This window comes from Panthera onca, chromosome D4 (genome assembly GCF_046562875.1).
Source record: "Panthera onca isolate mPanOnc1 chromosome D4, mPanOnc1 haplotype 2, whole genome shotgun sequence".
In the NCBI taxonomy this organism is placed as follows: domain Eukaryota; kingdom Metazoa; phylum Chordata; class Mammalia; order Carnivora; family Felidae; genus Panthera; species Panthera onca.
This window is the reverse complement of record NC_138351.1, coordinates 56,134,377-56,159,062: the sequence shown is the minus strand read 5'-3', so window position 1 is coordinate 56,159,062 and position 24,686 is coordinate 56,134,377. Positions and strand designations below refer to the sequence as shown.

At 47.7% G+C, this 24,686-nt stretch overlaps 1 protein-coding gene and 2 long non-coding RNA genes across 5 annotated transcripts in view; 1 reads left to right on the top strand and 2 right to left on the bottom strand.

Annotated features, from left to right (window-relative positions):
* Window positions 1-2,004: 2,004 nt before the first annotated feature.
* SPINK4 (serine peptidase inhibitor Kazal type 4) lies at window positions 2,005-9,702 on the bottom strand. The gene is made up of 4 exons (XM_060609526.3): window positions 9,570-9,702; window positions 5,081-5,124; window positions 3,617-3,729; window positions 2,005-2,146 (listed from the first exon to the last, which is right to left on the bottom strand). The coding sequence occupies exons 1-4, from the start codon at window positions 9,628-9,630 to the stop codon at window positions 2,101-2,103; spliced, it is 264 nt and encodes an 87-aa protein (XP_060465509.1). The 5' UTR covers window positions 9,631-9,702; the 3' UTR covers window positions 2,005-2,100.
* A 1,203-nt stretch (window positions 9,703-10,905) lies between these two features.
* On the bottom strand, window positions 10,906-22,522 carry LOC144614170 (uncharacterized). 2 transcript variants are annotated; one of them, XR_014135957.1, is made up of 2 exons: window positions 22,246-22,522; window positions 10,906-11,227 (listed from the first exon to the last, which is right to left on the bottom strand). It is a non-coding gene; the product is annotated as an uncharacterized LOC144614170 (long non-coding RNA). The 2 variants fall into 2 exon arrangements; XR_013551749.1 differs by lacking the exon at window positions 10,906-11,227 and adding an exon at window positions 19,548-19,815.
* The window catches only part of LOC144614169 (uncharacterized), a 50,320-nt gene continuing 43,913 nt past the window's right edge, over window positions 18,280-24,686 (top strand). The window contains exons 1-2 of one of the 2 annotated variants that reach the window (XR_014135955.1): window positions 18,280-18,481; window positions 22,033-22,132. This is a non-coding gene — a long non-coding RNA (uncharacterized LOC144614169). The remainder of the gene's footprint in view (window positions 18,482-22,032; window positions 22,133-24,686) is intronic. The other variant, XR_013551748.2, reaches the window with a different exon arrangement.

Genomic DNA, 24,686 nt, shown 5'->3' with positions numbered 1-24,686 from the left:
ACTGACAGCAGCAAACCGGATGCAGGGCTTGAACTCATGAACTGTGAGATCATGACCTCAGCTGAAGTTGGAGGCTCAACCTACTGAGCCACCCAAGTGCCCCACATCTCTTTCTTGGCATGCTGGTATCATTCTGTCAATCCTACTTCTTCCACAAAGTAGGAAACATGGCTGTCAGCAACCCTGATTTCACTACCGGAGAGGAAATGCTTGTTGTTCCCTTATTTCAGTTCAAAAAATCCTGGAGAAGAATCTTGGCCAATCAGTAATGGCCAGGGCAGCAGTGTCGCATGCCACAGATAGGGCCTTTAGGGGCCCAGAGTTAGGTTTCCAGAGACAGGGCCAAGTGTTCACGGCTGTAAGGTGGCGAATGAGGTGTTTCTTCCAGTGTGGTGCCTGGTGCCTGGCACGTTGTTCAGGCATAATCTTTGTGATTCCTTATCATGTGTGGAGGCCTGGCAGGGGGAGGATCAACAAGGGGAAGCTTGGCTGAGAAGCTGTATCAATTGAGTGTAAGAGGGACTCCCCACTTAGGGCATAAGCTTAGATATCACCAATATTTACACTTCTGTAGTAAGCGAACTGATTTTCAGCTTAGCACATAGCCAACCAGATAATAATTTTTCCTAGTTTTATTGTGCCAGCGTGGCCAAGAGACTACATTTTAGCCAATGGGATGTAAACAGACTGTGTGCATCTTATTGGAAGTGTCTTCAGAGGCAGTAGAGTGCCCTTCTCTACCTCTCTGTGGACTGGAATGTAGACATGATGGCTGGCATTGGAGCAGCTGTCTTGTACATTGAAGAGGAAACTGATGATGGCAGAGTAACAATATTTAAAGAACATGAAGTTAGCATACCACAAAGGTCTATGTGCGAGAGAAATTAACTATTTAAGCCACTGTTTTTTGGCTTTTGGTTTCTCACAGCCAAACATAATACTGTGTCACTCCTATGCAGGAGAGGAGCAAAAGTTTCTGTTAACAATAGCAGTAGTAGGGCCCATAGGTAACCTCCCAGGCCCCGCCACCTGCAAATCTATCAGCAACAGTTCCTGTCTGCGTCCCCATTTCAGTTGTCTGGGGAATGTTGGTTCCTGCCTTTCCTGCCCCCACTTTTTTCCCAGTGTGTTTTCCCACAGCACATTTCCCGCTCTCTCTACCCACCCCAAAGGAAGAATCTGGGTCCACGTGACACTGCTTCTACTGGTCAGGCCCCTCTCCACACTCTTTTCCTCTGCCACCATTCTCAAGTGTCTCCTTCTTTGGCCAAAAGAGGGTATATTTGACATGGACCACAGGCTGGGGGCTCGGGAGGGGGGGATTTCTGGATGCTGTGTGTTTTCATGGGCCATTGTATAGGTCCACGTGTGCTGTGTGTGCCTGGAGTCGTGTCCAATGCCAACATATTTAAGTCAGAATGGATGGTGACAAAAAGAACAGAGCAGAGTCTGGAAGTCATCTTCCTGTGGGTGACCAGGGTACAGGGGGACACTCAAAGGCTTGGGGCAGCTATTTTTAACTGTTATAGAACTAGGTCAGTATTTTAACAAGTAGCTCAGATATATTGTGTATACTACCTAAATATCAGCCATGGTGGTATCAGCCTGTGTGTGAGTATGTGTGTGTGTGTGTAAGACTTGGGGTACTGGTACAGCCCAAGGAGAAGGCTCTGAGGGGTGTAGGACTCTCCCAAAGTCATATCCTCAGGCAATGGTAGATGGTACACACATCCCTTAAGTTCTTGACCTTAGTGACAAGCAGGCTGGGGCAGATAAGTGCGCTGGGGACAGGGGCTGACCTCCACAAGAGGGCCAAAGATACTTGGGACCTCTGGCGGGGACACATGACAGCATTGAGGAGCATTAGAGTGATGGAGAAGACATTAGATTCAGAGTAGGGAGGTCAGGGCAAAATCCCCCCACCTCACCCACCACCCTCATACACTCACCCACCACTGCCACCACCCACCTCACCAAAGTCGTCAAAGATACTGGCCCATTTGGTTGAGTTGGGCTGGATCTTTTATTTCATGTCATATCCTCCACTCTCACCACTCTTCTCTAACCTGAAGCTTCTTGGCTTAAGAGGCTGCTATGGGGTCAGCATTTGCCATCCTTCACGATCTGGATGTCCTGTTTGGTTTTCCTAGGATCAAAGGAGACAAAGATGAGGCCATCTCCTCAGGGACTAGAGCATACCCTTCAGGGACCCTGCCTGGCCCCGTCTATCAAGACACCCTGCTGAGATGTCTCTCCCCCACCCCCCACCCAGTGCAGGTGCAGGGCAGGTCCTGGGGGTCCCTGGGCACATCCCTTTATAGGTTTTCTTTCTTGTACATCCTCCCCCAGGAGATCTGAGCTTCCTGGGATTTTGTCTACTACTGTATACTGATGGCTGCTGAATCTGTCTCCAGCCCTGACTCTGTCTTGAACTCTAGCCATACCTCCACCAGGCTGCCCCAGAGGCTCAACTGTCCACAGACCTCATTGCCCCACAAACTGCCTTGACCCCCACTGCTTCCCATCTAAGGACAGTATTCTGCTGCTCTCTTGCCCCTCTGTCTAGAGCGCTATAGCTTCTGAAGACTATCTTCCATGATCCTGCTTAGCTCTGGCCCAGCTCAAGGGTTTTGGGGTCTTTTTAAGTTTATTTATTTTGAGAGAGAGTGGGGAGTGAGTGCGAGTGGGGAGAAGCAGAGAGAGAGGGCGAGAGAGAATCCCAAGCAGGCTCTGCACCAGCAGAGCAGAGCCCAATGCAGGGCCCAATCCCACAAACTATGAGATCATGACCTGAGCCAAAATTAAGAGTTGGATGTTTAACCAACTGAGCTACCCAGGCGCCCCTCAAGGGTTTTATTAATGAAGAAAGGAGACAAATAGGTGATCAGACATACCAAGGTGATATTCAGGCCCTTCTCACCTCTCAAGACTCATTTCTTGCCTCTTCCCACTCTCCTTTAAGCTTTATACTCCAGTGTATCCAATTTCTTGTATTTTCTCAAATACAAATTTTCTTTCCCTTCTAGATCTTTCCAAACCCAATTCACTACTTGGAATTGCCTTTCCTTGTTCCTTCTTTTTCCAAGCTAATTTCAACTTATCTTTCAGAACTGAGCTGGGAAGTCGTCCCTGCCCTTGTCCTCGCCCTGCACTCACAGTACCCTGGGTGCCCCCACCTGAGCCTTGAGGATTCTATGCCACACAGTTGGCTAACCATTAGCATGGCTTCCCCCTTGGGCTGACCATATGCCCCAGAAGGCCAGGGATGCTGTCTAGCTTATGCCCTGGTATATCCCCAGTGCCTAGCATGTAGTAGGTGCTCAATAAATGATTGTTGGCTGGAGGAATAAATGAACAAATGAAGTCAGTCAGGGACAGAACAAGGGAAGGAACCCAGGGTTTCTGCAACGCTCTCCCCAACCCCCTGCCAGCTGAGGTTTTGTGCTCGGAGCCGTGTGCCTTCTTTGAAACACACTTGTGCTTGTTCTATTGGGGGCAGTGTCAGAGGAGTCAGGCCAAGGTGTGTGAAGGAAAAGGCAGGTCAAGTCTTGCTCCTTTCAGACCTGAATGCACCAGACATGGGGCAAGCCGAGGGGAAGGTGTGCGGTGGACTTACAGCCGGGTCAAGCAGAGCTGGCATTCACTGTCATATGTAACCCCATCAGTGCCACAGACCGGGATGGATGTCTGGGAACAGATTGGAGATTCCGCCATGTGCTCACAGATGGGCTGTGGAAGAGAGGAAGGGAAGGAGGGCACTCAAGGATTCAGAGGCAGTGAGGAGGGACCCAGGGACTCTGCTTGGAGTCATGGGCTCCAGGGGAGAGCCAGATTCAAGATGGCCCCACTGTTGGTCCAGGGAGCATGAAACTAACCGCTCACAGCCCCTTGGCATGTTTGCTTATGTGTGCGTGCATGACTAAGTGTGTGTCTGTGTCTGCTGAGCCCAAGTCTGTTGGCAACCATGCATTTGTCTATGTCTGTATGTGAGGAGTGAGTTTATGCCCTCAAGCTCCTGGGGATGGGTTCCCACTCTTCAGAGGGCCTAACTAGAACCTCTGCTGCTGGTCCCAGTGAGGACCCCAGGAGACAGAACAACCCAGCAGTCTCAGGGGGCTCCTCCTCGCTGAGGGCCCCCCAACTCACTCTGGCCTACATGACCCATCAGACCTCTGGTGTGGGAAGGCTGGAAAAATGAGACAGGGCTTGGGATGGGAGCGTGGGACAGGACAGGGTGAGAGAGGCAGTGCCATGCAACAGTGATGAGATCTGGAGCCTGAGTTCTGCACTGATTAACTGTGTAAATTTGACTGAGCTGTTTCTACTCTTTAGGCCTTAGTTTTCCTCATCTGCAAAAACTGTAAATAAATATAGTATTCTTCTCACATAGGGTTAATTGAAATAATGTGTGTAAAGTACTTGGTTCCTTGGCACAATAATAAGCCTGGGTTCTGATGGGCTGACAGTGTGAACTTGCTGAGGCTGCTGGATGGAAAGGTGGCTTTGAGCCTCCTTGTTCATCTACATGAAGGGTGGGTTGGGGGATCTCAAGGAGGCCCGCACCACTGCCTTGGGATCCCTGGGGACATCAGACCCAGGGCCAAGGTAGAATCAGGGTTCAGAGACAATTTGGTGTCTGTCCCCTGCAGTGAAGGGATGGATGATGGAGTGTGATTGGGGAGGTTGGTCACACCAGGGGGCCAAGGGGCCAGGGGGCCTCTGGCCTGAACCCTACAGCCTGTCCCATCTGTACTACACAAAGCAGAGAGTGCACTCAGTCCTGCTGAGCCTGGGCAGGGGATCTCACTGCTGGCAGGGACGTTGGAGACCAGGTTGGGGCAGATCTCTCGAGGTCCTTGAAGGCAAGTTTGGGACCTTGGCAAAGGGGCTGGGCCAGCTCAGCCTGGAAGGGCTAACCTGGGGAGCATGCAGGCTCAGGAGGCCATGCTGGCCACCTCGGAGCCATCTTGAGTTGTCTGAGCAAGAGTATAAAGAAGAAAAATGGTGGTTGCCTAGCATGGATATGGAAGCGAGGCCAGAACGGCAGCCCTGGAGCCAAAACTACAAGCGGCTGCCTTACCATTCTTGAGAAAGTGAACTTTCCCTCCACGGACACTGGCACTTCTGAAAGGCAAAAATGCAAGAGTTAGGTGATAATGGCTCTAGGCAGGAGGTCCGGGGTCTGAGGACTGCTTCAGGAGACCTGTTCCAGCTACTACCCAGTCTGCAATTCGCAAGGAAAAGTACTGAGTCACCAGACAGTGGGGCTCCCAGAAAGCTGATGTGACCTTGGGTTGCTAGCACAGAGACAGGAAATCTAGAGTTAGGGAGGTGATGCTCCGACCTGTTCCTTATTAGTCAGATCCCACTAGGATTGTTAAATCCCATATAATAATAAAAATAGTTCAGTTACTATGTACCAGGCATCGAGAATACATGATCTTAATTAACTAGTCTTCACATCTCTATCACTATTATGCAACAAGGAGGAAAGGAGGCAGTGGTAGATGCTGTGGTCTGCTACCCACATCCCACCTGCAGGACTAAGGTGCTCATTTCCTCAGCTGCCAGGAGTATTGGCCACTTCTGGCAAGTCCCTTGCTAGGAATTACCCTCAGAGAACAGAGCTGCCTCACCCATGTTTGCATCCCCGACCCAGGAACAGCCCACATCCAATGACAGGTTGGTGTTTGTACAACGGCCGGAACCCCTCATCTCTATTCAAAACAATGTGGAGGAGCCACCCCAGCTCGAAAGCTCCCTGTAAGATTGTTGGGGGCCTCTGTTGCACAGCATCACAACTTTCCTCATCCCTCATGGGTGTACCCCCGTGAGCATGCCCCAAGACATGGCATGCCTGTCTGAGTCTGCTTCCTGGGGAACTTGCCCAACCTAGGGAAGAGGCTCAGAAGGTAAAGCAACACAGATTGTTGAGGGCAGAGCTGGGATTGCACACAGGTCTGTCACTTCCCAGCCTGTTCTTGTCTCATACACGGTTGTGCCACCCAACCCTCCATGGTCTAGGTGCACTGCTTGCACACGAACAAACTGATATGACTGGAGAACATGACAGGTGCAAGGGGGAACGGAGCCATATCTAATGCCATAGGTGGAAGGTAAGGTGTCTACATAAATTGGAGAAGGGCAGGATGCTACCTGAAGTCTCTGAAGGGCTGTCCTGGGGCCAAGGGAGAGACAAGCTCTTCTCAACCTCACAGTGCAGAACCCATTTGTGCAAGGAAACAGCAGGGAGGCAGGTTTGAGTTTCAGAATTTTCTCTCAGTGGAAACATACCTCAGTGAAGGATGCTGTTTCCAGAAGTGGAGAGTTCTCCATCACTGGAAGTGTGCCCACCACTGTGGTTTTAGCTTTCCCTGAGGCTGCTGTTTTAAGACATTTCCAAGGTAGAGAGGGAGAAGGAAAGTGAGACGGAGTGACCCCTGATGTGCTGTTTAAGCATGGCGTTGGGGCAGCAAGATGCAAACCCAGCCTTGTCACCACAGTGCTCAAACCCTCTGTGATTATAAAACTAGAAACGAGAAATTATCCAAATGTCCTTCAATAGCAGAATGGATAAACTATGATACACAATACAGTGGGATACAACTCAGCAATAAAACAGGGAAACAACTGATATATGCGACAACATGGCTCAATCTCAAAACACGCTGAGCGGAAGAAGCTAGACACAAGACTATATACTATATGGAAGGGGCACCTTGAGCCAAGGCGCAGGGCAGCCTGGGGATAAATACAACTTTAAAAAAAAAATTTTTTTTTTTTTTGCATTTATTTATTTTTGAGAGACAGAGAGACAGTGTGAGCAGGGGAGGGGCAGAGAGAGAGGGAGACACAGATTCATAAGCAGGCTGCAGGCTCTGAGCTGTCAGCACAGAGCTGGACGTGGGGCTTGAACCCATGGACCGTGAGATCATGACCTGAGCCGATGTTGGACACTTAACCGACTGAGCCACCCAGGAGCCCCAATAAATACAACTTTCTATGTGACTTTCTAGAACAGGCCAAACTAATTTATCGTGGAGGGAAAAAAACAGCAGTTGCCTCTGAGGGTAGGGTGGGGGAAGGGATTGACCAGCATGAGGGAAATTTCTGGGGTGCTGGTAATATTTTGTTTTGGTTTGTTTTAATTTTTATTTTAAGTGGGTTCCACACCCAACCTGGGGCTTGAACTCATGACCCTGAGATCAACAGTCATATGCTCTATCAATTGAACCAGCCAGATGCCCCAGAAATGTTTTGTATCTTGATAGGGGTTTGGGTTAACACAGGTACATGCATTGTCAGAACTCATTGAGTGATAAAATTTGTTTGTTTCATGGTCCATAACTGTTAGGGGATGAAAAAGCATTAAAAATATATAAAGGCCTTCCATGGCTCCCTGCCAGGATCACTAAGCTCCTTCATCTTATGTTGAGGGCCCTACGTGAGCCCTCACAAACTCCCTCACAAACTCACTTCCTAGTACACCTCTCCATCTTCCTATGCCCCAGCTATTCCTTGCTGCCCATTCTTCCAGGACAGGCTCTGCTTTGGCTTATGCTGTGTCCCTCTACCTGAGATGTCCTTATCACCCTTCTACTGGTTCTACCTTCGTTTCAAGGCTCAGATGCTACTTCCCTGGGAAGCCTTCCCTCGTGTCTCCCAGAGTTCCCTGGGCAGACCTGGATTAAGGCTTCTGTTTTTGTCCATTTGGGCTGCTATAACAAAAATACCACAAAGTGGGTGTCTTCTAAACAACAAACATTTATTTCTCACAGTTCTGGAGGCTGGGAAGTCTAAGGTCACAGAACTGGCAGATTTGGTGTCTGGCAAGGGCCCTCTTCTTGGTTCATAGCTGGCGCCTACTTACCGTGTCCCCACATGGTAGAAGGGGTGAGGGAGCTCTCCGGGGTCTCTTTTGGAGGGCACTAATCCCATTCATGAGGGCTGTACCCTCAGGATCTAGTCATCTCACGGGAGTCCCACCTCCCAGTAGCATCACCTTGGTAGTTAGGATTTCAACATATAAATTTTGGGGGCCACAAATATTCAGACCACAAATAGTAGCTTCTATCATGACAGTCCTGCCTCCCTATGACCTGAGCTCCTTGGGGCTCCTATGGTTCTGCCCCCATGTGTCAATGCCCCGCCACATAGTGGGTGTTCAGGAATTGGAAGTTACACTGACTCTCAGGCTGCCCTGGACTCCCATCCTCATTCAGCCCAGGCAGGAATCTGAAAGGACACAAGGATTCTCTTCAGGGCAGTCCTCCTCAGTGTTCCCAACAGGAGAACTGCTCAGAGAATGGCTGCCAGGTTGGGAGTAAGCAGGCTATGCTGGGCCGGAGCCCCCAGACCCATTCTCTGTTGCCCCAGCCCCTAGGCCTATGTCCCCAGCGAGGGGAATGGGTGTGGGACTGGCCATGAGGTTGGTGGCCTTCTAGGAGGGTCCTAAGAAATCTCCCTGCTTCCGTCTTTAGTCTATTCTCAACACATCAACTGGAGTGATTCTTTTAACACACAACTCTGCTCGAAACCCTTCGGGGCCTCTTGTTTCTCTCAGAGGGAAAGCCACGTTCTTACATTGGCCTTCAAGGCCTTACCCAGTATAGTTCCCCATTGCCTCTATCATCTCCTTCCTTGCTGCTCTGCACCCTGCCTCTCATTCCTTTCCAGCCACAATGGCCTTCTTGCTGTACCTCAAACACTCCAGGCGTGCTCCTACCTCAGGGCCTTTGCAGTGCCTGTTCCCTCTGTCTGGGACCTCTTCTCCCAGATACCCACATGGCTCAACCCCTTGCCAGCTTCAAGCCTTGCTCTTAGAGAGAACGCCCCTGATTTAACATTGCAGCCCCCTCCCTCACGCTGCCCAATATGTTTTCTTTATCCTTTATTGCCTTCTAACATTGCACCTATCTTGTTTATTGTCTCTTCCCCTCCATCCTACCCCGCTGGATTTCCGCTCCATCAGGGCAGTTCTCTTTCTGTTTGCTCACTGATATGTCTTAAGGGCCCAGGACAATGCCTGATACACAGCAGGTGTGAGACCGCAGAGGGGCTCCAGGGCCTGAGGAGACCCCACTCCAGCTGCATGTGTCTAGCCCGGGACAAGGGCTCCCCTGGGCTCACACAGCTGCAGTCTGTCCCACAAGCACAGCCTGTCACAGCAGATAGGAGCTCAGAGGACCCAAGCCAAGATTCCTTCAGCACCCACCACCTTGCAGCCAGAAGACTTACCTGCCTCTCCTGAGATAGGCCTGCTTCCTGCTGCCTCCCCAATCTCTCACCAAGTAGTTGCTCAGAGAAACTTTGAACCAGGACAACTTCCTACACTATAGCTGGAGAAACAGAGGCCCTAAGAGAGGAGGGATTTTTGCAATTCTGGGGCCAGAGTCAGGATTTGAACCCAGGTTTCTTCTAGCCCAGGACTTTTCCCACCACAGTAGAGGTACAAAAAGAGGGTATATGCGGAAAATTGAGGCCTCACGGGTGCTCCAGATCCTGTCTCTGCCCCCACAAGCTCATCTACCATTACCAAGCCACAGAGAATCCAGGCTCTGTCCACTCACCCCTGTCCACAATGAGGAGGGCGGCCATGGCCAGGGCAACCACCCACAGGCGGACAGCCATGCTGATCCTGGACTGACTGGTCCAGGCTGGCTGGGGCCTGAGCCGGGGGGATGATCGGAGACTATTTATAGGGCTGATCCCCACCCTTATCTGGGGCCAGATGGAGAGGCAGGAGCGTCATCCAGAGAATATCTGCACCCTGACATCAGAGATGTTGAACCTGTGGTGGCCTGGAGCTGTGCCTACGTGGCTGGCAGATTTCCAGAGGGAAGGAAAGTTTGGACAACCTACAAAGCTAACACCAATCTGAGGGCTGGAGGGAGAGGGAGAGGGAAATTGAAGTAGAAAAACAGAGAGAAACCGAGTCAGAGAGACAGAGGGAGAAGGACAGACAGGCAGATCAGAAGGACACATAAAAAGAAAAGCAGCCACTGAAAGGTGAAGAGGCAGAGAAGAGGGGCTGGAGCCTTGGGTTCCTTTGCTGGTGTTGCACCAACCAACTTTGTGATCTCAGAAAAGACACTTTCATTAACTAGGACTGAGTTTACCCATGCACAAAATGAGGATGGCAGTTCTGACTCTGTCTCCCTCCTGGGGCTGCTGTGAACAGGGGAGTGGGGACAGCAGATGGGAAAACATTTTTGCAGAGGATGAAGTGGGGTGTAAATAGAAATAGAGATGTTCTTGGGGCACCTGGGTGGCTCAGTCGGTTGGGCGTCCAACTTCGGCTCAGGTCATGACCTCATGGTTGGTGAGTTCGAGCCCTGCGTCCGCCTCTGTGCTGACAGCTCAGAGCCTGGAGCCTGCTACGGATTCTGTGTCTCCCTCTCTCTCCACCCCTCCCTGGCTTGCACTCTGTTTCTCTCTCAAAAATAAAAGTTAAAATAAATTTTAAAAAAAGTTCTTTTTATTTCTTTCCTCTCCCTCCCCCACCATGAAAGGGCATAATTGACACAGTGGGGGCGGAGGGGAAGCAAAATAAAACATAAAGAAGATACACTCATGCCTTTCATGTATTATATTCCATTTGCAGTTTAATGGGTTAAACCCATGGTTTAATGGGTTTTAATGGGTTAAAACAGAACCCATTTTTCAAGAAAAATCAGTACCTAAAACTCCCCCATACTTATACAATATACATGAATGAGATGTTTGGTTATCTGCTTTCAAAGAATTTCTGATTTACAGAACAGAATAATGAAATGTTATTATATATTCACTTTTCTAATTAATTTAGATCTGTGATTTTTAGCTCCATTGGCAGATTTAATTTCCCTGGGAAGAATTTAAAACTACAGATGCTGAGCCTCTTTCCAAAATGAATCAAAGTTTCAATGTTTTTTAAAAAACTCTTTTTATTTTGAAACATTTCAAGCTTACAGATAAGTTGTAAGAAAGTTACATGACACAATGGGAAGGATTCTTCTTCAAGAATAGCCCCTTTGGGGACTCCAGGCAGCCAGACAGTCACCCCTACAGACTGATAAGAGGTCCCAGATCTGCAGCCACGCCCAGCCTCAGGTCAGTGACTCAGCTTCAAGATCTTCCTGCCCCTCCTCAGGAAGCTCCCAGGCTCACAGGTGCCTCTAAGCCAGGTGGTATCTATCCTTCCATTGTGTAACCAGGCAGAGCAAATATTTAAGGATGATTTCCTGTCCTAAGGCAAGAACATCTCATTAATGGGGAGGGGAGGTAACTTTAAGGTCACCTAGGTCTTGTCTACCATCCTCCACTCAGACCTTCCTACAGCAGCCCTGCCAGGAAGTCATTCATCCTCTAGGGAAGAGGAGCTCACTACCTACCAGCTTCATCATTGCATGGCTTGGAACTAAGTCCTTCCTCACACGAAAGGTCTGTTTCCCTGAGGCTCCTTGGGGGAGTCCCAGCTCTGTCTCTAAGCCTCCTGCACCTACATGAACCCCAGTGAGCACCTCCAGGCTAAGCAGGTCCAGCCCCTTGCAGGCCCCCATCCTTCCACATGACGAAGCTCTTGAGCCTGTCTGCATTGCCTATCTGGTCCCCAGGTCTGTCTGCCAGTGATCCAGGTTAGAGTGAGAAGGGGACAGAGGGAAACAAAGGAGTTTGTCGCCTCCCTTGTTTTTGGACCTTAGACCTTTATCAATATGGCAGGGAGGTCTGCTGCTGGTTCTGGCTGCTTCAAGGGACCAAGCGGCTTGAATTCTGCATCCTTTAAAGTTCAGAGTACAATCAAGGACAGCCTGATGCCCACCTACCATCCTCCCTGCCCAAAGTCTCTTTCCTCACTCAAACACCTCTTGGATTCACTATAGTGATAAACTTCAAATCTGTCCTCCCACCCAAATATGAACCTGACCCCTTATCCAACCGCTATTGGACAGCACCCCTATGGATGTCAAGGTATCCAAATAAACCTCATTCATTAATCCAGAATTCATCCATTCACTCAACAAGAGTTTAATAAGCAGCTAAGCTCCATGCTGAGCGTTTGGACACAGCAGAGAGTTAAGTCAGACACAATTCCTGCCCTCAGGCAGCTTGTCATAAGGCAGATAGGTGACTGGTACCAGAGCTTTATTGTTGCCAGTGAAGTAAATCTCACACATGAGATATGTTCAGTGCCTCCGGAGGATCCAAGACTGGCCTATCCATCTGGGAAGTCAGATAAGGCCAAGGGGTGAGTGGGTGGGGCAGGTTGTAACAGTGGAACAGTGTTGCAGACAGGAAACAGAATGTGTGAGGGCCCTGAGTCAGGAAGAAGCTTGGCACATCCAGGAAACAGGTCAATGCAGCTAAGGTGAGGTTAGTGAGTGGAGAGAGGCACCTGGTGAGTCTGAAATGGTCAGGGAGATCAGATCACTGCTTCTCACCCCATATCCCCCTCCAGCAGTGGGGTCCTGAAGCTGACTCTGTGGCCTTGTTTGCCTTCCCACTGAGTCTATAGGTGCTGCTTCCTAAGTAGCTGTTGATCATATAAGCGAGAAAGAATGAGTCCTGCAGAGATTTGGGGGAAGAGTCTGCCCAGAGGAGAAGCTGCAGGAAAAGGCCCTGGGACAGGAGCAAGTTTCGTATGCTAAGGAAGTAAATACTGAGGAGTGCATTATGGCTAGAGTAGAATGAACATGGAAATGAGTGGCAGAAGGAGAGGGCCAGCTCACCCTCAGGTCCCAGCCCAGACCAAACTTTTGGGTGAACTTGAGGGTATCCCTTCCTTCTTTTGGGCTTGTGCACGTACTCCCGTCTGGGAAATGAGCCTGCTGATCACCAGCCTGACTCCCAGGGCAGCTATAAGGACCCTGAAGAGGAGAGGTGAGATGTGTGCAGACACTATGATGCCAAGCTTGAGTGCAGATTCCTAGAAGTGGAGCAGAAGCGAAGCCCTAAAAGCCCTATAAGCTGTACTTACACTACTCAAGTGCTGGGATCAATACAATAAAGACAGAGATGCCCTGAGACTGGGCTCTGGCAGAGGAGCTGGTGGTTCCTCCATCTCTTCCCCAGGTCAGAGTGAGGGCTGGGATGTGTGCACTGGCTGAGCCCACACCTCTCAGCCTCACCCAGCAGCCTTCCTGCTCGCTGCTAAGTATTGGACTGATGCCAGAGAATACAGCCTCTCCTCAATGACGACAATGCAGGATCCATTAGGTCTGAATTACCAGCCCTGCTGATGGGTGGAGGAAACAATGTCCTTGTTTGGTTTAAGGTGGATAAACTGAACTCAAGCAGGTCTTAGGCCTGCCAGATGGCACAGCCAACATGGCCAGCCTGCCCCTGGACCATCTTTCCTGGCCCCTCATCCCACATCCTGCTCCACCTTCCTCCAACCTCAAGTGCCCTCACTTGCCCATCTATCTGCATTAAGCACCCCAGGTATGGGCACTCTCCCCCAGGAGGCCTGGTCTGGACACAGCCAGCTCCACGGCCTGTCCTGTCCTGGGATCCTGAGCCATCTGACTCCATGTCCCAGGTCTGGCCACCTCCCATGCTGCCTGGTCCAAACTTCAGGGCCTCCACATGATGGCAGAAAAAAGGAAAGGGCACCCCTCTACTCCTTTAAAGGGAGATTTCATCTATTTGCTTGGGATCTGACTCCAAGGAGGACTCAGTGATGGCAATAGACTGAAGTCATACCTCCATGAGGACACCTGCCCTACCATTCAACAGACCCTTATTGAGTACCTGTTGTCGGGCACAAGTCATTGTTCCAGGTCCTGGACCATAGAAATGAGGGATAAATGGATCTCCATGTTCAAGGAGCTTGCATTTCACAAGTAGTGGGGAGGTGGAATGGACACATGGGCACTGAACATTTATAAGTTTATAAAGATATTTCTAAAATGCTGTGGTCAGGGCAGTGATGGAAATGGTGACAGAGATATCCCATGGACCTCTCACTAAATATGTCTAAAAGTAAGTTTACTATCTCCTCTCTACCCAGAGATACCCCACCTCTCAGTGCCCCCATCCAGGTGGACAACACTACTACCATCCAGGTGCCCTTGGCAGACATGGGCATCCCTCACGAATGCGCCCTTCTTCATTCTTACTGATTTCATCTCCTTCTCCTCTTTCATATCTATCACCTCTTCTACATTTCCACTGCCATTGCTCTAGTTTGGCCTCTGTGACCTCTTGGCTTCATTGTCTCCCTGCTTCTGGTTTCACCTCCTCTAACTCGCCCTCCATACTCCTTCCAGAGCAATCTTTCTGAGATGCAGAAATGACCACATGATCCATCTGCTTAATATTATTCAATTATTATTAGTCCATTCAATTAAAATTATTTAATCTCAATTGACTTGAGGATGAAATCAAATTCATTGGCATGGCATGCACATTTTTCCATGACTGGGCCTTTGCTGACCTCTCTAGCTTCATCTCTGGCCACTTAGCCCTGAACTCCATCAGACAGAACCACCCACCATGCTCTTATTCCTCCAAGCCTTTGCTCATGCGGTGCCTCTGCCTGGCATGCCCCTCTACCACCTCCCTTGGGCTCTCTTCTGGGGCACTCAGCCCTCCCCAGTTTGGGCTCCTCATCTGTACAGAAATCTATCCCAGCAACACACGTAATGTCCCACGGCCTTTTCTTGCTTATGAGACTATGCTCTATATTTCCTTACAGAGAGGAATGGGTAGACATCCGGTTTACCGCATATCCCCAGTACTCTGTGCAGGGCCTGACACAAGTGTGTTGAGTCTATGACTACATCCAGAACTGAATGCAGCTTCAGGACAGCAAGGAGTCCAGTTCCAGGTTCTTTCACCTGGGCTCAAGGGCTTCAGAGTGTTCTGAGAACTGGGCTCCAGTTGGCCCAGTGGGTCCAGCCACTGGCCACTCTATGCTGTGTTCTTATGGGAACAGAGGTGGCACTCTATTCCAAGGATCACATTGTTCTAGTTCTTGGTCCACCTGTTGGGGCCCGAAAGAACTCAGCATCTCCTCCAAGATCTAGATGTGGTGCTTTATTCCAAAATCTGTCCCAAGTCCTTCCGTAGGACTCACAGATAGCAACTTCACACCTGCCTTCTCTCTCAGTGTGTGGAATTCCGGCTTGATTATCATCATTGGGATCATAAGAGACCTGGTGATTTCAGGCCATGTGCCATTTAAGAACTTCCATTCACAGACATAGCTCAGAAGTCAAGTCTTCTGAGCTTACCTGTGAAAGAACTTAGGACAAAGTCTCATGAGACCTTCTTCTTGCTTCTTCCCCAGAGCTCTGATGGTCTTTAGAAAGAAGACTATAGGTTCTTATGTCCAGGTGCAATGTCACACTCCCCTCCCCCCCAGACCACTGTTAATTCTGATAGGGTCCATGAGTCAGGAGTTGATACCAAGAAGCACTGGCAGGGGAGTCAGGATAAGTGAGGCAAGGGGGGAGGAGAACTAATAGTGCGTATTACTGAGGTTATGGTTGTGGGAAACCAGGCCTCAGTCCCAGCAGGGACGGATGGGACACTTTGTGGATCCCATTTCAGTTATCCTCACTGAGGGGTGAGGGAGCTGGAGTATATATGTACCAACTCCCATCAGCCACTGATTGAGAATGCTGGAGGGAGGTCCTTAACTCCCTGGCTCTAAGCAGCTGCCTCTCTCAGGTCTCAGAGCACACAAAGAAAGCCCCCAGCCAAAGAATTGCAGGTGTTGTGGACGGAAATGCAGGTGTGCACAGGAACAGTGAGTGCCAAGAGATGTGGGTGGAGCACTGACAGAGTACACACTGTATAGTTCCACGTACATGAAGTTCTACAACAGGCAGGGCTTATTTATAGCGACGGAATCAGATCAGTGGCTGCTGGTAAGGTAACGTGTAGGGAGGATTTCCTGGGAAGGGCAGAAGGAACTTTCTGGAGTGATGGAAATATTCTCTTATAGCATTTAAAGTGATGATTACACTGATGTACACAATTGTCAAAATTCATGAGTTAGACACTTAATATCTGTGCATTTTGTAGTATATAAATTCTATCTTTAAAAGACCTCAGTTGAGGGGCTCCTGGGTGGCTCAGTTAGTTAAGCGTCTGACTTCGCCTCGGGTCATGATCTCAGGGTTCGTGAGTTCAAGCCCTGCGTCGGGCTCTGGGCTGACAGCTGAGAGCCTGGAAACTGCTTCGGATTCTGTGTCTCCCTCTCTCTCTGCCCCTCCCCCCACCTCTCAAAAATAAATAATCAGTAAAAAACAAAACAAAACCTTAACTGAAACAGACCCATAAGTACAGAGAACAAACTGATGGCTACCAGAAGGAAGAGGTGTGAGGGGATGGACAAAATGGATGAAGCAGAGTGGGAGATACAGGCTCTCAGTTCTGGAATGAATAAATCACGTGGGCAAAAGGTATAGCATAGAGGGGCACCTGGCTGGCTCAGTTGGTGGAGTGTAGAACTCTTGATCTCAGGGCTGTGAGTTCAAGCCCCATGTGGGGTGTGGAAATTACTTAAAAATCAAAAATCTTGGGGTGCCTGTGTGGCTCAGGTAGGTTGAGCATCCAACTCTTGATTTCAGCTCAATGTCATGGTCTTGCAGTTTGTGAGATCAAGCCCTGCATCCAGCTCTGTGCTGACAGCATGGGGCCTGCTTGGGATTCTGTATCCTTCTCTCTCTGCCCCTACTCCGACCATTCTTTCTCTCTCTCTCTCTCTCTCTCTCTCTCAAATAAATAAATAAACATTAAAAAATATTTTAAAAATAAAAAACCTTTAACTACAACAAAACTAAATAAAGGTATATCATAGGGAATATAGTCTATCATATTGTAATAGCACAGGGTGACAGATGGTGACTACACTTGTGAGCATAGTGTAATTAATGTACAGAGTTTTGGAATCATTATGTTGCACACCTGAAAATAATGTAACACTGTGTCAACTATACTTCAATAAAATTAAAAAAAAAAAATAAAGCTACGTTGTGATAGTACTACACTCTCACTAAGATGGCTAAAACGTAAAAAAACAGGCAGCATCAAGTATTGGCAAAGATTTGGAGCAAGTGGAATTCTTTAAAAACAAAACAAAACAAAACAAAACAAAACAAAACAAAAAAAACACCCCAAAGAAACCAACTGGAATTATGCCTCAATTTTTAACCACTACCACCAGGTGGCAGTGGTGCCCGATTCCTAAGCATTCAGCTGTAAAGTTTGTGTGATGACTAAGATTTGTGAATCATTCTATTTGTGAATGTTCTTGAAAGCATTGTTTTGTGGGCATGTATTTTTAATTTCAATCAATAGTATCGCGCTGGAGGTCTCTGTGTTCTTACTCCCCCGCCCCCAACGTTCAGCACCATGTTTTAAGGATCTATTTACATTGTTGTGTGTATAGCTGGTTCATTGCACCTCACTGCACGCAGCACTCCAATCATCACAAACAACTTTGTGATAAAATACCCTCTTACATGTCTCTTCATGCACTTGTGCAAGAATTTCTATAATTGCATAGACATGAGTCGGATCCTTCTCATCTCTACTCATAATATTTATTTATCTTAATCTGAGCAACATCCTAAACTTTTAAATTAGGGAACATATTTGCTGTGAGGCATTTTATTTCTGTAGTTCCTTGCAAAACATGTCCCCTTGTTTGTGATGTGATTTAAGCTTACAAAATACTATTGTTGACTAAGATTTGGACCATCACATTGATGATCATGGATTTTCTTCTACTAAATAGACTTTCCCAATTCTTTATGGTAAAAGAGTTGAATTTAAGCAACATCTTAAATTTAAAAAAAAATTTTTTATTGTTTATTTCTTTTTGACAGAGAGAGAGAGAGAGAGAGAGAGAGCATGAGCAGAGTAGGGGCAGAGAGAGAGGGAGACACAGAATCGGAAGCAGGCTCCAGGCTCTGAGCTGTCAGCACACAGCCCCATGCGGGGCTCGAACTCACAGACTGTGAGATCATGACCTGAGCCGAAGTTGGACGCTCAACCGACTGAACCATCCAGGTGCCTCACAACATCCTAAATTTTAAATTAAAGGTGACATTTCAGAATAACATTTAAGGCAAGTTTTCTCAACAGTGGCACTATTTTGGCCTTCTAATTCTTTTTTTCTTTAATGTTTATTGATTTATTTTGAAAGAGAGAGAGCATGCAAGTGGGGGAAGAGCAGAGAGAGAGGGAGAGAGAGAATCCCAAGCAGGCTCCATGCCCAGCACAGAGCCCGCTGTGGGGTTTGATTCCACAATCATGAAATCATGACCTGAGCCAAAATCAAGAGTTGGATGCTCAACTGACTGAGCAACAAAGGCGCCCCTTGAGCTTCTAATTCTTTGTTATAGGGGCTGTCCTGTGCCATGGAGGATGTTTAGCACCATCCCTGGTTGCTACCCACTAGATGCCAGTAGCACTTCTCCCCAGTTCTAACAACCAAAAGTGTCTGCAGACACTGGCAAATGTCCATCTAGTTGAGAACCACTGTTTTAAGGTAAGTGAACTCTGGGATTCACATGAGGCCTTTTTCTAGGTTCTTCCTTTCTTTTCTTCAGTTTATTTCAGCCCTAATCTCAGGGACCAACTTGCTGTATGTGATTCCCCCTCCCCCCTTTTTTTTTTACATTTACTAATTTTTGAGAGACAGAGAGAGACAGAGCACGAGTGAGGGAGGGACACAGAAGGAGACACAGAATCCGAAGCAGGCTCCAGACTCCGAGCTGTCAGCACAGAGCCCGATGCAGGGCTTGAACTCACAAACTGTGAGATCGTGACCTGAGCTGAAGTCAGACGCTTAAACAACTGAGCCACTCAGGCGCACTTTATGTGATCCCTTTTAAATTCCTCCCACCCCTTGCTTTCTGGCTGCACTAAAGCTCTTCCTGGAGATACTTACTGGAGCCCTTAGCCTCTTAGGGGACTGAGCTCCAAGCAGTCCTCTGAGTTCTCTTTTCTCTAGGTTTCCTGGCCTCCCCCTCAGCCGCTACAATGCATCAGAGCAGGAAGAGGAGGACCCCTCCCTGGGTTATCCAGAAGAGGAAGGAGAGCCCCATAGTGGCTTATAAGACCTTAAAAGACTGATGACTCAGTCTGAAAGGGGGACAGATAAGGTAGTCTCTCTTTTCAGCTCTCATATCCTCTTCTCATAAGGAGTTATTCTCTCTCTAGATCTCTTATGTAACTTAATTGTAATCTACAATCCTTGGGTGAAAACGCAGAGTGACAACTGTCTGCTACATTCCTCAGCACACCAGCCCTGCAAGATGCTTCTGAGGAAATTTCCTGTGGTCAAGTAAGGGAGGGTAATGCTGCCTCCTGGATCCCTCTCTTAGATACTGGCAACGACCATTTGTTTATTAAAGGCTTTGAGAAGCTTTTCAGATGTCTATTTTTAATCCAGCATTTCCCAGATTGACTACAGAACCTTCCCACTCTCCCTCATCATTTAATAAATATCTATTAACACTCCTCAGAACTAGTGTTCCAAGGAACACAGTTTGGGAAATGTTGTCCTAGCTATTAGCAAACCTACATCTTTTATAAGTTGCCTTCAAAAGCCATTAATGTGTTCATTCATTTATTGAAAACTGTTGGGTATCCACTATGCGAGGTGTTAGGGCTGCAAAGATTACTTGTGCTAGCAATCACCAGGCTAGCAAGGGGACAGATGAGTCAGTCAGAAGATATGTCGGGGTGCCTGGGTGACTCAGTTGGTTGAATGACCGATTTCATGGTTCGTGAGTTCTAATCAGCTCACTGCTGTCTGCGTGGATCCCGCTTCGGATCATCTGTCTCCCTCTTTCTCTGCTCCTCCCCTGCTCGTGCTCTCTCTCTCAAAAATAAATAAACATTAAAAAAAAGAAAAGAAAAGATATGTTAAGGTTTGAGTCAGATGTTGGGGAGAAGATGAAACCCTGTGATTAATTCTGACACTGGAGTTCTGATAATCTTCACAGATCAAATAATACCTTACTAAGCCTAGAATACAAGACTGGGTCCCTTACATCCTCACAATGTTAGGAGCTGGTTAGAAAGACAGAATCTTAGGCTGCACCTTAGAGTTACCAAGTCAGAACTTGGGCTTTAACAAGACCCCCAGGTACTTTACTTTTATACTTTACTGTTTGAGAAGCACAGCCTTAAAATGAGCACATGTTCTGATAAGAATGCAAACAGAACCCAAATGTATTACTGAGTGATCTCTTGGCCAAAGGCTGACATAGCAGTCTCCAGGCCAGGCCAGACAGATGGACTAGGAAGGGAAGACTGGTACATCCAACAACTGTCCTCTCTTCTCTCCTTGTCATCACCTAGCAATGACTGATTCAGTAGGTTAAGCTGCAGTTATGTATGTCATCAGGGAGCAAGAACAGATAATGAGGCCGTGCCTGTGGTCCTTCCTGCTTAGATGTCTCCCACGGCTGGGTAGACTTAATGGCTATGGTTGGAAAGAAGGGAATGAGCAGGGTTCAGAAGGGGAAGGGGCATTTCCCAGAGATACCACCTCTGCTCTGGACTAGGCAAATAGCCAGCTGCACAGCCCAGCCCTCAGGGCTCTGTATGGAGAACTTTTAGCTTCTTCCTCTTGATCCCCAACACTGGTAGATGGAGGAGGTACAGTGAGGATTTATGGCAGCCTGACCATCAGGAAGCAAAGATGTTCCAAGTGAGTGTACCAGGAAGCTGAACAAGTCCAGTCTTAGGTTCTCATCCACCCTCCACTCCCCGGCTTTTTTAAAAGTTTATTTTTATTTATTTTGAGAGAGCTATAGAGAGAGAACAAGTGGGGGAGGGACAGAGAGAGGGAGACAGAATACCAAGCAGTCTCATGCACTGTCAGCACAGAGCCCACTGTGGGGCTCGGACTCACAAACCGTGAGATTATGACCTGAGCCGAAATTAAGTCAGATGTTTAACCAACTGAGCCACCCAGGCGTGCACACCCCTCCCCTCCCCCCTTTTTTCTTTTGATTCTCTTCTCCTCTTAACAGGTCGTGCCTTTGCCTGGGCACTGGCGGCATGAGATCTGCAGGCAGAGTAGGGTGAGGACCTTGCGGAATGCTCTCTCCACTGGCTTGGCTTCTGATGGGGGGACCGTGGCTAGCCTGGGTGGGGGGGTCACCAAGAGGAGGGAAACTGAAAACCACAACCTCAGTAACCACCATGAAGGGTGGCGGACCATGCCATCTCAGAAGATGCCACTTCTGTGTATTGATTATTTTGAGTGTAGGCCCTTGAAAAGCAACCGATGCAGAGAGAGGTTTTCTCTAAGTTCTTCTTACCCGCCTAAAGATAGATTCTCCCGGGGCACCTGGGTAGCTGAGCCAGCTAAGCATCTGACTCTTGATTTCAGCTCAGGTCATGATCTCACAATTTGTGACTTCAAGCCCCACATCAGCCTCTGTGCTGACAGTGCGGAACTTGCTTGGGATTCTCTTTCTCCTCTCTGCCCCTCCCCTGCTCGTGCTCTCTCTCTCTCTGTCTCAAAAATAAATAAACTTAAAAAAATAACAATAAATAAAGATAGATCCTTCAAAAGGAGCTCATTTATCATAGATCCCCTCCCTAAAGGTGTCATCAACCAGGGAAAATTGTCTCATTACAGGAAAGGAGGCTAGAAGTCAATACCACACCCAGAAGACAAACTTTGTCTCAAATTATTATACCTGCCATCTATTCTGAAGGCCCACTAATCTTTCCTAAAAATCATTTTATCTCCTCTAAGAGGCCTGTATTCCCACTTCCCTTTCCCTATTCAGTTGGTATTTCACTCTGAATTCTAAACTACCTCAGGGACCTCCTCTTCTCCTGAGTATCTCCCATGTATACATGAAGTATACATGTTAATAAACTTCTGTGTTTTTTTTCCTCGTTAATCTGTCTTTTATTACAAGGGTCTCAGCTAAGAACTCAGAAGGGTAGAGAGAACATTTTTTCTCCTCCCCTACAACAACAAAACAAAACAAAATATTGAAATACCAACGCAGGCTTTCAGCATACTTCTCTGCCCCTGACTCCAGGTCTAATGTGTGGCACATTCTCCAGCAGGGGGCGCCTGTCTGCTGCCTCCAAAGGGCCAGCACAGAGCAGCCAATGCCTGGCTCTACCAAGATGAACTCTTACGATTCTACCTAGACACTCAAAGGTAAGTCAGCAAGAATCTGATAGACATGGGATTTCAAGTAGAAAGAAAGGCCCACGCGAAGGCCTAAAGGCAGTCCCACATTCACTTGGGTGGGAAAAGGGACATCAACTTACACATCTCTGTTCATTCCTGAGTAAACTGGACTTATGTTTTCCATACTCCAAAGACACCATTCATACCCTGTGCATGTCACTGGTGGCAGAGTCCCATGTTTGTTCCTCAAGGACAAGGCTAGTTCTGATTCAACTTGTTTCTCAGCAGCCCACTACAGGTGGCCCAACCTAACCCTGACTGGAAGAGTAAGAACTCCCCACATTTCCATGGCAGGTGCTTAGGACAATGGGATCCATGGAAGCAACCTCATTCCTACAGGTTGACCTCATCAGAAGGGTCCCTGTCTCACCACCTCCTACTCTTTTCTGAAGAAAGAGTTAACTCAGAGAGTTGTTTGCTGAGGTTCCTGGCACTAATCAGGCCAACGCATATCTGGAGGCAAATTCCTTGGCTGGGACTTGCCAGGGTCAGTCTGATTTGTTTCTGATAGTGTGAGCAGAACATGATGTATGTGTTCTCTTAAAAAAAAAAAACAAAAAACTCTAGCTACAAGAGTAATTTGTACTCATTGCATAAAAATTGAAAAATAAAGAAAAATATAAAGGAAAAAAGAAATACCACCTCCAATCCCACTACCTAAAGGCAACCTGTTTGTACATTTTGGTGAATTCCTTACAAGTTTTTCTTTTCTATGCATATATGTGTATGTATTTAACATAGTTGAGATCAAAATAACTAAGTTTCATGCTTTACTTTTTCACTTGGTAGTACATTGTAAGCTCTTATTAAAATTTGCTGTAATCACCATTAATATTCCATCTATCCTTCTATCATTTAATTAACCATGTCCCTATAGTGGTGACAGATTTATATCACACTTCAACTGCGAATGTGCAGAAAAACTGTGATTTCCGGATTCTTTAGCTAAGCTAGCCTCCTGTACAACTTCCCACCCACTTATAATAGGGAAAATGAACCATGGGTCTAACTACAGAATAATCTAAGGAATAGTTTAAAAAGCATTTACGGGGGCGCCTGGGTGGCTCAGTCGGTTGGGCGGCCGACTTTGGCTCGGGTCATGATCTCGCGGTCCGTGAGTTCGAGCCCCGCGTCGGGCTCTGTGCTGACAGCTCAGAGCCTGGAGCCTGTTTCAGATTCTGTGTCTCCCTCTCTCTGACCCTCCCCTGTTCATGCTCTGTCTCTCACTGTCTCAAAAAAAAAAAAAAAAAAAAAAAAAAAAAAAAAAAAAAAAAAAAAAAAGCATTTACGGCTTTTATCTTACTACATGATCCCCTTTTGCATGTCAGAAACCTCAGTCTTTCTCTTTGCAAGCTTTCTGTAACAAATTCTAATCCCTGCTTTCCCCTCCTTCTCATGGATGCTGAGCCCCCCAAGGTCTCAGCAGAAAGCAGATGGTTTACTCCATGTGTCACTGAGGAGTTTAATGAAGGGACTATTTACAAAGGTGCCAGCAGGGCTACCGTGACAAGTAAATGACAAAGTACTCAGGACTAGAGATGTGGGAGGGCATTGCCTATTGCCACCCCTAGTCCTGAAGGAGCAACAGCCAAAACTGTACCCGTGAGGGAGAGACAGTCCAACAGGAATTTAGGTGGAGGAACGCAGCTATTGCCTCCTTGTGGTCTGGTTGAGAGGGAACCAGGGGAGCAATCACTCTGACATGTCTCTACCTGCACTCAGATCTCTTCCCAGTGCCTCCTGTTAGCTGAACTATAAGCTGAACTCTTTGGAGGGTGCTGGCCACCCTAAACTGCTGGAGCTGGATGCTAAAGAAACCATCTGTCCCGCAGGAACTTGATGCTAGAGAAGTCACTTGCATTGCAGGAGCTGGGTACTGGAGAAGTTGTCCATGTTGTAGGAGTCAGGTGCCACATGCCCCTGGGGCGGGGTGGGGGTGGGGGGTGTTGCAGAACAGAGCATACCCAAATCAGGAAAAGAAAATTCCTCCCACAATGTCTCTCCCATGCCCTCTACTGACAAAGCTTTACATCAGTCACCTAGAAAAGAAAACATTTTGAGATGGTGTACTGTATTTTTTCAGGGCAGACAATGAAGACTGAATTTGGATCTGAGAGGCAACAGATTGATAATTAGCACAATCACAAGTCTGTATGCCCAGAGAAGGGACTTTGATTGGTTGAGCTGGTGCCACCCTGGATTTATCAGTCACTGTGCTAAGAATGGAACCACATTACTATAAAGAGAAGCAGTGAGCATGAAAAGGCAGGTGCAGGAAAGCAAACTGGTCACCAAGCAGCCTCTGCTCTCCCAGGAAGAGAGCACTAAAGAAAGAGTCACTAGAGAAATTGTCTGTCCTATAGATCAGGAACATTTCATCAAGCCTCACCATTACTTGGAAAATACTCCTCAGAACTACACATTTTCTTTTATTCAAACATGCAGCTCACCAAGAAATCTGATTTTTCTTACCATTTACCCCAATATCAGCTGAGGGACAGATTTTTGGGCAGTGGATACA